General features: G+C 55.0%; 1 protein-coding gene across 1 annotated transcript; it reads right to left on the bottom strand.

Moving 5' to 3' along the window:
• Positions 1 to 1,457: 1,457 nt before the first annotated feature.
• Positions 1,458 to 11,692, bottom strand: Mgat3 (beta-1,4-mannosyl-glycoprotein 4-beta-N-acetylglucosaminyltransferase). The gene is given in 3 exon segments (XM_063243900.1): positions 1,458 to 4,189; positions 4,192 to 5,744; positions 11,239 to 11,692. Coding segments are annotated over 3 exon segments (1,623 nt in total). The 5' UTR covers positions 11,241 to 11,692; the 3' UTR covers positions 1,458 to 4,121.
• Between the last annotated feature and the right edge of the window lie 1,787 nt (positions 11,693 to 13,479).

Genomic DNA, 13,479 nt, shown 5'->3' on the forward strand with positions numbered 1-13,479 from the left:
GTCTCTCCATGTTTTGACTTGGACAAGAAATGTCCCCAAGAGCGCATGGGTTGAGGGTTTGGTCCCCATGGCAACAAGACTCAGAGTGGGACCTTTGGACAGTGATTGGATGAGGGCTCTGGGTTTTTTCAGGACTAATCCACTGAGGGACTGATAGCTCAGTGGTTATTGGGAGGCGGCGGAAGCCTAACTGGAGGAAGCAGGTCCTTGGGGTGTGCTCTTGAAGGCTCTATTGGCACAAAATAAGCACTTTTTATATAATGTCTGGGGCAGGGATTTAGCTCAGCTGCATAAGCACCTGCCTTGCAAGCGCACAGTCGTGAGTTCAATACCCAGTACCAAAAAAAAAAAAAAAAAAAAAAAAAAAAAAAAAAAAAAAAAAAAAAAAATTGAGGGCGATTATGATGCTTCGCTGTAGCACATGATTTAAGTTATAAACCTAGAAGGATAAACTTGAGTCTTTGTAGAATGCACCTTGAGACCATAATGTGAAGCGACATAAATCAGATAGGCAAGCTTGACTATCACCTGGTTCCTCTTCTATGAGAAACCCAAAGTATAAAGAGCAAAACAAAAGATAGGAAACAGGAAACAGGGCACCAAAAGACAGGTAACAGGAAGCAGGGCACCAGATCCTTCTCAGACAGGAGGTGGGGCAAGAGACGGATGCGGGGAGGGCCGCGGGAGGGAAGGGAGCGAAAACAAGTAATTCCGATCCCCGCGAGGAAGGTACACATTATGTGCTGCAAACATGGACTAAAATAAACAAAAAGAACCCATGGGAAGAGGACTAAGAGATGGGGGAGACTGAGATTAAAAAGAATGAGGATGTGTTACGTGTAACCACTGTGAGCTGTAAAGCTGTACTAGAGCACACAAGTTTTAGAGCTGTAAACTTGACCAAGTGTAAGTGGGTCACCATCGCCCTCTTCTGGTAGGCAGGGGTGTGTAACCTCCAATCCCTGAACCCGGTAGGATCCAACCCCTCCACCCCTGCCCACCCCCAGGCCCTGCAGCAGCTCCTTCCTGGGGGATCGCGGCCAGCAGCCCACAGTCCCTCCTGACCCTGCAGGTAATACACGAAAGTGCTTGGCCCTTGGCGACTGCTCCGAGGACACTAATGGTCTGCTCAAGCCAAGACTCAGGCCAAGACTGCAACATTCCAGAGGTTGACAGCCACCCACAGGGGTCCCAAGCAGGGCTCAGAGCACCTCTCCCTTCCATCTCTGAGATGCTCCTCATGATATACCTGGTGGCCCTCGGGACAAATGCCAGCACCTCTCTGGGCAAGAGGAGGCCTCCAGGAAGCCCTTAGATCCCAGGCTGCAGGCACAGTCACAGGACAAGTCCAAGGCCAGCTCCCTGGGAAGGAGATGGCTGCCCCCACCGACCAGGAAGCCACTTGCTCCTGCCCGTCCCCACCCCCAAACACCCACAAACCAGCCACACACACACCCTTCAGACTTCACAGCTGTTTTTATTATTAATATCTTCTCCTTTAAGCATCCCTTTAAGGGTGAAATGAAATCCAACCATTTACAGAGAAAATGATTTCAGAATGTACATATTGATTTTCCTTTACAAAAAAAATAATACTATTATTATTGGTGTCCTTAAATTACACATTTCCTAGGGCCCTGCCTTCTGCAGGGGCAAGTCCCGTGTCCCCACGCTGACTCTCAATTCTGTCCCCACCCCTGGAACTGATATGACTACGTGTGGACAAAGCCAGCTAGAAGCTTGGCTGCACAGGCCTCCTTAGGGCCAGAGGTCCCCGGTAAAGACATCTGGATATGGTGACAGGGCAGCAGTGTGCCAGTGTTCACATTGTTTGGTTTCCCTCCAGGTATGGGAGTGGCCCTGGCACCGCCCCCCCTTGCCAGTGTATGCTGTGGTTATATGTGAAACTCTTTCACCCCACACCCTGGCCCCGGCCCTCCCTCTGCCCCCTCCCCGCTTGGTCTGAACCCTGGCAGGCCTGAGCCTTCCGTCTTCCTTCCCTGCTCTAGGCCTGTCCACCACGGCTGCTCCGAGGCCAGCCTCCCACATCACGCCTGCGCCAGCCACGTCCTCCAGCTCTCCTGAGCCATCAGGCATCTTCCTAGTGAGCTGCTCAGAAAAAGCCCTGCTGGAGCTGGGGATCAGGAGGAGGACAAAGCGGGGACCAAGAGGGGCTGACAGGAGAGAGGACTCATTCCTCAGACTGGAAGACAGACAGACAGACAGACCCCACATCTCCTTCATCTTGCTTTCTGGGCTCCCCAAAGGCTTCCTGCCTCAGTCACCCTGGGAAGCCGCAGGAAACATGGCCACAGGACCTGGAAAAGAGGATGCCTGGGCCGGGACTCCCACTCCCACACTCAGGCACCTATGTACAGGGACACATCGATACAGACACGTACAAATACACACCAAGCATGCACCCATGCCCATAAATATACACGCACGCACGGCAACGGACCATTCCACAGGCAGCCTCCACACATCGGCCTCACAGGAAACACCTGGGGGATGCAGGGAGGGACATTCTCTCCTGGTCACACACCTGTCACTGCCACAGCACTCGGCCCTGGGCAACTGGGACAGGAGCAGGAGCAGGAGCAGGATCCTACAACGGAAGCAGTCACTTCTACCCCTCCCCCAGAAATCTGCTTGTCCCCCACCCCCATTCTCCCTCTTCTCCTTCCCTGATCTCCCAAACTGAGGTCTGGCACAAGGCAATTTCCCAGTTTCCCTTGCAGCTGTATTTATGTGACCTTGTGACTCAGTCCTGGCCAATGAGAAGCCATCAGAAGTAATAGAAATCATGCCATTTTTTTGGCTTGAGGCCATAACAGGAAAGGTATGCACTTATTTGCCGTTTTCTGCTCTGGGATGCACAAGTGATAGCGGGAGCTGGAGCAGCCACTCTGTATCCGGAATTGGAAGGTGTGAGTGAAGCAAAGTGGCGCTGCCTACTAGTTCTGGACCATCCATCTCTCTCTAGATAATTTCACAGAAACAAGCTTTTGTCTTGCACAAACCTCTGCATTTCACGGTCTCTTACAGCAGCTCAGAATCTCCAACACATGACATTCCCCATCCCCCCACAAGGCAAACTAAGAGGAACAGGTTAACATACAACTGACCTTAATGTCCCTTCTTGGGCCTGAGAGCCTTTGGCTCCTTCCTGGCCCCTAGCCAGCCTCCAGGGACAGCTTACGTGTGATTCCACTGGGGGTGGTGGTGCTTGGGGCAGTGGGCACCAGCTGGCGGGGGTGACAGGGAGGGAGACGCAGAATGACGAGAGTCTCATGTCCATCTTCACCTCCCCATGCCCCAGGCCACACCTGCCACCCTTGGCTTGTCTCTAGCGCCCACCCCACCCTGAGAACTAGATTCTGGGGTCCCTGCAAACAGTGGGGCAGGCAGCCCACACGACAATAATGCAGAGTATGAAGAAACTGCGAGGCCAGGTTTGAAATCAGAAAGAGGAAGCTCCAGGCCACATACAAGGGACAGAAACCTAACAGCTTGGGCACTGTCCTCCCAGCTTGGGGATGTCCTGTAGGGCAGGGAGTGAGGCCTCTTTCTCCTCCTCCAGGCCAGCATTTCTGAGGACACCATGCAGTGTTCATCAGCACCCCTTCCCTGCTAGGGGGTCCCCTTGCTCCCAAATGCATCTATTTACAGAGCTGGGCCTGGTGGCATGGCCCCTCCCCACTGCAGGCCCGAAGCCCCATGCCAAAGCATCAAGGCTTCCCTCTACCGGTTGCAGCCCCACAGGGCGGCCCTGAAGGTTCCCACAGGGCCCCTTCTCTCCCCCAGGCCCTTCTCAGTCCCTGGGCCCCGTCATGCGCTCTCCAGTGGCACCTCCTGGCCACGGCACTCCTGGTAGCAAAAGGGCTGCATAGATGTCTGGGCTTGCTCCCTTCTCCTGGCAGCAAAGGAGGTGTTTTGTTTTTTTGTTTTGTTTTGTTTTTGTGAAGAACCTAACCCTCGATGCACAAGGGCTTGAATAGGGAACTGCCCACCCGCTCAATCCTGGTCCCTCCAGTACCCCGAGTCGACAGGAAGAGGCCGAAGGCAGCCAGGGTTAGCCACCACCCCACCCGGCCAGAGGCCCGAGAGATCCCTCAGGCTCAGCCTTCACCCCCATCCAATTTGTCCCTGGCTGCGGGTGGCCTGCCTCGGGGCCCTTGCTCCTTCGCCCACCCACCGCAGTGCTCTTGGGCTCCTGGTAGGGATTGTCCAGCAGGTAGCGGAACTGGTTGTAGTTCTTGAGCAGGTACTTGGGGGCGTACATGTGCTCGCTGGGGTCCGCAGGTGGGTACTCCTGCTTCGTGCCATCGAACCAGCCGCCAGTGCGAATCAAGCTCCGGATGTAATTGAGGTCCCGCTTGTCCTCGTAGTCACCCCAGCGGGGAAAGTCACCGTTCTGGGCAGACACCAGCTTGAAGTAGATGCCCTCGGGCGTGAAGCACCAGGAGCAATGCCAGCCTGCAAAGTGCAGGGGGCTGCCCAGCGACCACTGCACCAGGATGTGGCCCGTGCGGTTCTCGTACTGGCGGAAGTTGGGCATGGTGTAGTACTGGCGGCGGCGCAGGCGGATGCCGTCCAGCCCGTACACGGCCTGCAGCATGTCCACCGTGCAGCCCGACACCACCTCCAGGGTGCCCGGCTGCTTCCAGAAGAAGCCGTAGAGCGACTTGCGCATGTGGAAGGCGAAGGGCTCGGTCCAGCCGTCGTAGAGCTTGAGGAAGAGCACGCCGTCGCGCGCGGGGATCTCGTCCGCGTCGTTGATGATGAAGACGTCGTCGGGCCGCAGGTTGCGCAGCCGGGAGACGCCGTCCTGGGTCAGGAAGGTCCGCAGGTAGTCGTCGGCAATCCAGCCGTCCTGCCGGCCGCCGCGCGGGAAGTGGTCCAGGAAGACGTAGAGCACCTTGTGGCGGATGTACTCGAAGGTGCCGTTGGTCAGCATCTCGCGGAACTTGAGCGGCCGCGGCTCCCCGTAGGCCGTGAAGTTGGACTCGCACACCACGAAGGCGTCCACCACGTCGCCCAGCTCGTGGAAGCGCACGGCCAGCAGGTCGAACTCGTGGTTGATGTTGATGGCGTTGATGACGCGCCGAGGCACCTCCCTGGGCACCAGGCGCTCCTTGGTGGGCAGGTTGGAGTACTGCACCACGGTGGGCACGCCGCAGCTGGGCCCGTGCCAGCCCGGCAGGCACACGCACTCCACCCACTTGCGCCGCGCGCCCCGGCTGCTGCCCGCGCGCTCCCGAGCGCTCAGCATGTGACGCGGGGGGCGCCGCGCCGAACCCCGGGCCCCCGAGGAGCCCTCGGAGCCCTCGGGCTTCTCCTCCGGCCGCCCCGAGGGCGGCTTCTCCAGCATCTTGGTGCCTGGTTTGAAGCAGACGCCCCCGGCTTTGGTGCGCACGAAATACTCGGAGGTGTCCTCGGGCAGCACGAAGTCCACCCGGTGGAGCTCCTCAGCAGCCTTGCTGGGGGGCAGCGGCTGGAGCAGGGGTGAGTGAGAGTAAAGAGGGGTTCGCAGCAGGTCGGGGCCACCCGGCTCGGGGCTGGCCTGCGGTGTGACGGGGGCATTGTTCCAGAAGAAGCTGGACACCAGGTTAGGGCTGAGGGAGGCCAGTTCCCGGGGGAAGGTGACATAGGAAAGGGTCTTAAAGAAGTGCAGGAAGGAGATGAGGCAGAGGCCGGCCATACAGAACATGAGAAAGAGCTTGTAGCGTCTCATCTTCATCCTGCGGGAGAAAGAGAGCAACGGTCAGGCAGCCTGAGGTGCTTCTCGAGGGGTACAGTGCCAGGCATGTTGGCACATGGGTGTAATCCCAGCACTCAGGAGGTTGGGGCAGGAAGACTGCCAGGAGTTCGAGGCCAGCCTGGCCTGGTGGGTTCAGGGGCAGCCGGCACCAGTCTAAATGAAGGAACAAACTGGAGGTTAGGGTTAGGAATACAGGGCCCCAGGGCCTATGCTGTCCCCCCTCATTTGAGAAGGCCCTGCATGAAGTCCTCCACTGCCTGCTCCCAAGTCTCCTGGAAGCCCAAGCCAGCAAGCCAACTGCTTCCTGTGCCCACAGCCCTTTTCCCAGAGACCCCTGCAGCCTGAGAACCCCCTGGCTGTCCCCACTAGCTGCATGGCTCAGAGTACAGTACTACCTGGAAAAGTTCAATCCTGGGCAGACCCTGCCCTGGGAAGCTCGCAGGCCCCAAGGGAGCAGACAGGGCACTACTCCTGCAGGTCCTGTCCCTGTGCTGCAGTTGAGTCAGGGTACTCTCTGTCTTTTTTTGTGGAGCCACTGATATTTTATTTTTGAGGGGGGCAGAGTCTTCCTCTGCCCTTCAGGTTGCCCTTGAACCTTGGTGATCCTCCTGCTCTGTCTCCCAAGTGCTGGGATTATAGACGTATGTCACCAAGCCCAGCAACAAAGATTCTCAATGTTTTCTTTTCTGGGATGGGCACATAGCTAAGTGGTATAAGTGCCTGCCTGGCAAGCACAAGGTCCAGAGTTCAATCCCTAGTACCAAACAAACAAACAAACAAACAAACAAAAACAAACAAAAAAACAACCCAAATTTTTTTTTTCTTTTTTTTTTTTTCTGTCTTTTGAGACAGGGTCTCGCTATGCAGTTCAGGCTGACCTTGAGCTCACTCTGTAGCCCAGGCTGATCCTCCTGCCTCAACCTCCCAAGTGCTGGGTTTACAGGCATGCACCACGACGACTGACCTCAGTATGTTTCCACCGGGGGGAAAAAAAACAGCTTTCAAGAGACCCATTTAATTCTAAGCTATTTTAAAAATGAGATTGAGCCAAAGTTCCCCCTCATTAGCCCCTGCCCTGCACCAGACTGAGCTCCAGGCATAAACAACCCCAGAGGTGCCGCAGGATTTCCTATTCAGTCGCGGCAAAGGTGAACTCCAGTGCTGCTGTTTTCCTCAATTGATGACAGATTGCAGATTTTCATAGCAGTGCAAATCAATCTACCATTTCCATTTAAATCCCACATAATGCCCACGGTTATTCTGAAGGAATCGCTATTCATAAATGTGTATGCTATAACCATTTCCTGTTCCTTCATAGTTTATCAGTTGATGGCTGTGCAGTGGAGATACTTTCTTCTGATTTAAATAAGCTTTTAACCACAATATTTATGAGTTATCAGAAAAGTCACAAGTACAAAGGGTCCCTAGCATTCCTGTCACAGCCTCCCTACCGTCATGGCATGTTGGTCACAAGGAGGAAACCAAACCAGGCAGTGACCATGAGCCAAACAGTGCTTCTGATGGGGCAGGTGGGCCAGGTTACACCCATCTTACTATGAAAGAGCTGGCGGGACTGAGAGATACCAGCAATGTCTCGGGTCCAGGGAGGTGCACTGTGTCACAGAAGAGGCCGGGATAGAAACTGCCGCTGGCGCCTGGCACCATCCTTCCTCCTAGAAATACTCTGTTTTCTTGTGGTTTGTGCTTCTCTGTGTCATCTGGGTGTCCTCCCGCTGTGCTAGCCCCTCTCATCCCAGCTGAGGGCACCAGGGGAGAGTGGACACACACTTGGTTCCAAACTATCGAGACCGGACATGTTCTCATCATGCAGAACTGGTTTCCACATCCATGACTCTGGGTACAGAGTTCCTGGATGCTCAGAAAGCTTTTGTTCCTTTCAGTGTTCAAAGCTGGAATTCCATGGCACGGCTTCTTCTAAGCTCCATGTCACAAGGGCAGAGCCATGAAATGTCTGACCTAGAAGTCAAGATGCTAAGGGCCATCTTGTCCAACAATTTGGAGATGACACAGGTCTAGGGTGCTTTGGGGACCCCTACCTGGAATTGCTAAGCTGGTGGGGAGGCTCTTGCTTCTGGAGCCCTCATGGGGTCACCCTGGTGAGTAGCTGATGTAGGAGTCCTGCTGCTAATCCCAAAGGACAGGGCTGTGCCCTGCCCCCTCCAGTTACATTCTGAAAACTGCCCAAAGGTGGCTCTCAAAGATGACAGTGGGTACCGAGGACACTAGGGTGGCCAGTGGACCTCTGCTAAATGCCAACAGTCCCAAGGCACGGGTAAGGCTGGTTCCCGCTGGATTTGGAGTGTCACAGCTACTCCCCAGTGACATCAGGAAGTGAGTACCCTGGGCTCCCTTCTCTATGATGATAAAGGCCTGTCAAAGCCAGATCAGTCAGCAGGATGAGCAGATCCCCCAGGGACTGGGACAGGCTGTACCCCAAGGTCTACACAGGAGGTGTCTCCAGAGGGACACCCACTGTGGAAAGGGCAGGAGCTACAGTTGCCATTGAGACAAAATCCCCAGGCAACAGCAAATTCAAGGTGAGCGAAGCCAGTGAATGCCCTACTGGTGCCCAGGCTTCCGTAATCCTGTAGCGGTCAGACTGACCTAGCCACCCCTGGTCTCCCTGGCTAAGCTGGCTTTGGGGATGTCTGGTTACATTTGGCTGGCTGTGCCCTTCCAAGCACAGGCTCATCAGTGCCTGGGGGCGACCCTCTGCCTCCCTGAGAATCACGGAACTAAACCCATACACCTCTCTGCTCAGGCTGCCAGGAGGCTCAAGAGCACACGAAGTCAGCCCAGGTTAAGTCACAGCACCGCAAAGACCACCACAAAGACCGGGCTCCTTCACTTACAGACTCGTATGTTTTCTTTCTTGTGTTTGGTTTTTAAAGACAGGGCCCCACTATGTAGTTCACGCTGGGCTTGTCTGTGTGGCTATCCTCCTGCCTCAGCCTCCTGGGATTACAAGTGATTAGCACCAGGATGGACTTCATCTGTTTTTTTTTGTTTGTTTGTTTTTTTGGTACCGGGGATTGAACTCATGACCTCAAACTTGCTGAGCAGGCGCTTATTCCACTGAGCTACATCCCTGGCCCCCATCTGTTCTTTTCAGCACTTATTCTCCTCAGCCAAATTCCTTTTACTTTGATAAATGCTTCACTACATTTCCTCCTGAGGCAGCATACAAATAAAAGAGGATACGTAACTTATCACAGGCACCCAGGACCCACTTATGCCTCCAGCCCCTCAGGGAGGCTGCTGTAACCCACTCTGCTTTTCCGGATGGGGACACTGAGACTGGAAAAATGACAAGACTTTTCCCAAAGGACACTGTAACAATGGCTGAGCTGGACCTGATACATGAGTCTGGTCCCCCAGCCACAGCCAATCGCGTTAGATCAGGTGGCCCAATTGCTGGTAAAGGTCACAGAATACACTGGACCCCAGCAGGTGACACACCTGACTCAGTGGTCATCAAGAAACCCTCAGGGGTGACAATAATGCTCACCGATGGCGCTTACCGATGGTTATAAGCCAGCTCATGTTGCATTAGGAGTGCATTAGGAGCATGAGCTCACCGGAAGCAGATATCATAGCTCCCATTTTACAGATGAGGAAACTGGGCTAGAAGGGTGCTGTAACTTGCACAATGTCAGGGACAGCTAGGTGGGATCCGATTTGCTTCCACAGGGGCACTGAGGAGGCTCCAGCCAGTGGCGATGCTCTCCTGAGCCCCTGCACCTGCCACATTCAGTGTATCTGGGATGGCAGGAGGCCTTGAGGAGCCCACCTGTGACAGAAGAGGCACAGTTGTGCTTAATTCACACAGCACCCCACAGGAGCCTCCCCAGCCTGCACTGGGCACCTGTTCGGTACATGCCTCCTGAGTGTCCACTGTGTGGTGGCACCTTGCCAGGTCCAGGGGATGCCAGGAACCAAACTGACCCAAGCTCTCGCCCTTGGGAGGGCTGCAACAAACTAAACTTGTGAGTCAAACAGAACTCTATTTTAGAAAGTCTCGAAACTGGGTGTGGTGGTGGATGCCTGGAATCCCAGCGCTTGGTTGGCTGAGGAGGCCAGCTTGAGCAACATCTATAGCAAGGCTCTGTCTAAATAAAAAATAAATGCATACAAAAATGTTTTTTAAAACCCTGCACTCACCGGGCATGGTGGCTCATGCCTGTAATCCCAGCACTCGGGAGGCTGAGGCAGGAGGATCGATGCGAGTTCGAGACCAGCCTGGGCTACACAGTGAGCTCAAGGCCAGCCTCAACTGCACTGTGAGACTGTCCCCAAAACAAACAAACAAACAAATAAACCAAAGCAGAGCTCTGGGGAAAAACAAACAGAGGCCAAGGTTCAGTGTAAACAGGATGGATGGTCAGGGCAGGCTAGAGAAGGTAACTGTGAGGCTTGGTTTGGGAACACTGAGCACAGTGGCCATGCGTTACTTCTAAGTGTGTCTGTGAGTTGTCACTGAAGAGAGGCATGTGTGTGGTGGACAAAGGGAGGGGATCTGCCCACAGGTCACCAAGGGACAGAGAGGGAGGATTCTTCCCCATGTCCTCCTGCCCTTGGACATCAGAACTCCAGGCTGTACGCCCCATAACCCTCAGAGCTGTGAGGCCAGTCAAGGGTGCTCACTGTCACTTTTATTTGAGGGATGCGCCCCGCTGCATCATCTAGGCTGGCCTTGACTCACAGCTCCTGTCTCAGCCTCCTGAGTGCTGGGATCACAGCTTTGTACCAACATTCGGGCCTCACCGTCGCTTCTACGGGCACAGACTGCCAGGCTCAAATGCCAGCCCTGCCAGTTCCTGTGTGGCCCTGGGTAAATTAATTCCTCCTCCCCGGCTCCACTTCCTCATCACAGAGAGAGACTCGGATAAAAACCCACAGTGCACAGCAGAGCTCAGCAAGCACCCCGGGCCTCACCCCTCTTGTTATTCCCCAGCCTGGAGAGGAGAGGACAGCTGAGGAGCACAAAGCAGCAGCAAAGGCTGGGAGGGTGCCCGGCAGGACCTCAGCCTGGGTGGGTGCCGTCCTGTCTCACAGCGCCAAGGAGCAGAGCTTGGGCAACACGGAGGCAGACGCAAGCTGGAGAACAGCGCCACCCTCCCCGGGGATCCAGGAACAGAGGGCTGGAGGCTCCCTGGGAGACCACCCCAAAAGACACTGTCCACACCCCAGTAAGTTGTACGCAAAGCTAGAGGCCTGTGTCTCCCCAGCGGGTGAAGGTAAAGGCGACAGGGCATTTTTTCCCTTGCATTCAGGTTCACCCTTGACACAGCAGGCAGAGGCTGAGCCAGAAGGCCACAGGGTGGGCCTGCAGCCACACCCTCAGCAGAGGCTGAGCTGAGAGAGTGTCTCCCCTCTCCCCACCTCTGCAAAGACACACAGACAGACACACAGACAGACAGACAGATGAGAAAAGGTGAGGGGAAGTGGCTCACATGATTGTGAAGGCAGAGAAGTCCCATGGCAGGCTGTCCACCAGCTGAAGACCCTGGGATGCCCACAGCGTAACTCAGTTCAAGACCAGGGAAGCCGGTGGCGTGATTTGCAGGCCCAGGCCAGAGGGCTGAGAACTTGGCCAGGGTGTCTGGTGTCAAGTCAGGAAGTCCGGAGGCCAGAGAGCCCGGAGTTCTGACGTCCAAAGGCAGGAATGTCCCGGCCTCAGGTCACAGGAGAAATACGCACTTTCTCCCCCTTCTTGTTCTCTTAGTCCCCAGGCGGTTGGACAGGTGCCCACCCTGAGGGTGGGTCTTTCCCGTTCCTTCCACCACTCATGCCATCTCCTCCAGTGACACTGTCCTAGACATACTCAGAAGGAGCATCTGGCCGCTGCTCCAGGTGTTTAACCCAGCCAAGGTAACACCTAAAATTGACCATCACAATGACCCAGCCATGACCTCAGAGTCAGGTCTCAGGCTGATGCAGCCAGGTGCGCTCTGGAGGCTGTGACAGAGGGGTCAGCTAAGCCGGCAGCAGCAACATTGGGGCACAGACTCACAGTGACAGCTGTCACCAAGGTGACCGGGAAGCTCCCCCTGGAGCTCTCCGTGGTCCTGAGCTCGCTTGCGCTGACCAGGGTCCTAGCCTTGGTGGGCCTTTGGCTGGCCCCACCCATGCCCGTCAGCCTTCTCTGTGGTGCAGATGGCTCATGGCCTAAGGGTCACTTCCCCTGTCTGCCATACAGTGGCCCTGTCCCCCTGTGCCCACCCCTGGACACTTGAACTCCTGAGTCCTCAGCTCTGTGATGTGGCCCCAGAACGGGCCAGCCACTACCTGTGGACAGAGGATACCCAGACGTCCAGCATCCAGAGATGTTCAAGGTATCCTTGGAGTGTCCATGTGGGCTCTCTCTAGAGCCCAGCCCACCCTCTGCCTCCACTCCTGGACAGGAACTGGCCCCCAGCACAAGAGCACCTTTGGGGATGAGCCCTCCCTGACCCTCAGAAGTCATTTTGTCTGATCTTAAGCATCCAATTCTGATTGTCACTTGCCCCATCCTCACTCTCTAGCCCTCACCAGGCCTGTGCCAGGCCATCCAAGAACAAATTGGGGGCAAGTTTGCAGCAAATCCTGCCGTGTCCAGGAACTCCTGACACACCAGGGAGGCTATGATGGCTACAATGGCCAGATCTAAACCCTGCCTGTGCCCTTGGTAGGTTACTCCACCACCCTGTGCCTCAGTTTCTCCTTTCATTAATGTACAATGGGCTGGGAAACCTGCCTAAGGCACACAATGGATGCTCAGTGATAGGACTATTTCCAAAAGATGAAAAATATTTCCAAAAGATGAGAAGTATAAAACAAAAAGCGGCCTTTATTATGAGAACACGGAGAGAAATGACTGGCACCTCCCACCGCTGGCATCTGGTGATCTCTCCAGCGGAACACGTGGAGTGAGGCACATAAGTAGCCTCGATTTGGGGTGGAACCTAAGGGGAACATTAGGGATGCACAGGTAGCCCATTGGTCCTAGGTTTGGCGCCATAGGTAAATTTCCAGGGGCGGGAAGATGGCATCACAGGTAAATTCCTAGGGGCGGGGGAGACAGGGGCTTCCTGCTTCCGCTTGAGGCTTTCCTGGCTACAGAGTCCTGTCTGAGTCCTGTCCTGCCTTTCACTCAGTAAGCACCTCATTGTGATCAGAAGGCTGGAGGGTTTGGTTTAAATCCCAATGCCAGGATCTAGCTGGGTGCCCTTTGGTGAGATACTTAGCATCTCTGAGCCTCAGTCTTCTCAGATGTAAAAGAAAGAGGTCATCTCCTTGCAGTCCTGTGGGAGACTTGGCTGACCCACAGTGTGGAAGCATCTGCAACGATCGTGTCAATGCTCTATAAAAAGCTGTTTTTTTTTTTTTTTTTTTTCTGGTCTTTTTCCTTTTTATCAGTACCGGGGATTGAACTCATGACTGCCTGCTTGCAAGGCAGGCGCTTATGCTGCTGAGCTAAATCCCCAGCCCTAAATGGCTATTTTTTTTTCTTTCTTTCTATGTGGGTTCCTTGCCAGTCAGATGCAGCCATGCCTCGCCCCACCTGGCTGTTAAAAGGACCAGGCCAGTCGGGAGCTGCTTACACTGACTGGCATCCATCACCCTATGGGATAGCTCTCAGGCGCTCAGATGGCTTGCAGGACCTGCAACCAGACCTGGGGCATGTGGAACCGCACAGGGCATCCAGACTCCTC

The sequence above is a fragment of the Cavia porcellus genome, unplaced genomic scaffold (assembly GCF_034190915.1).
Source record: "Cavia porcellus strain 051 isolate PalLab524CR breed Dunkin Hartley unplaced genomic scaffold, mCavPor4.1 scaffold_40, whole genome shotgun sequence".
NCBI lineage: Eukaryota > Metazoa > Chordata > Mammalia > Rodentia > Caviidae > Cavia > Cavia porcellus.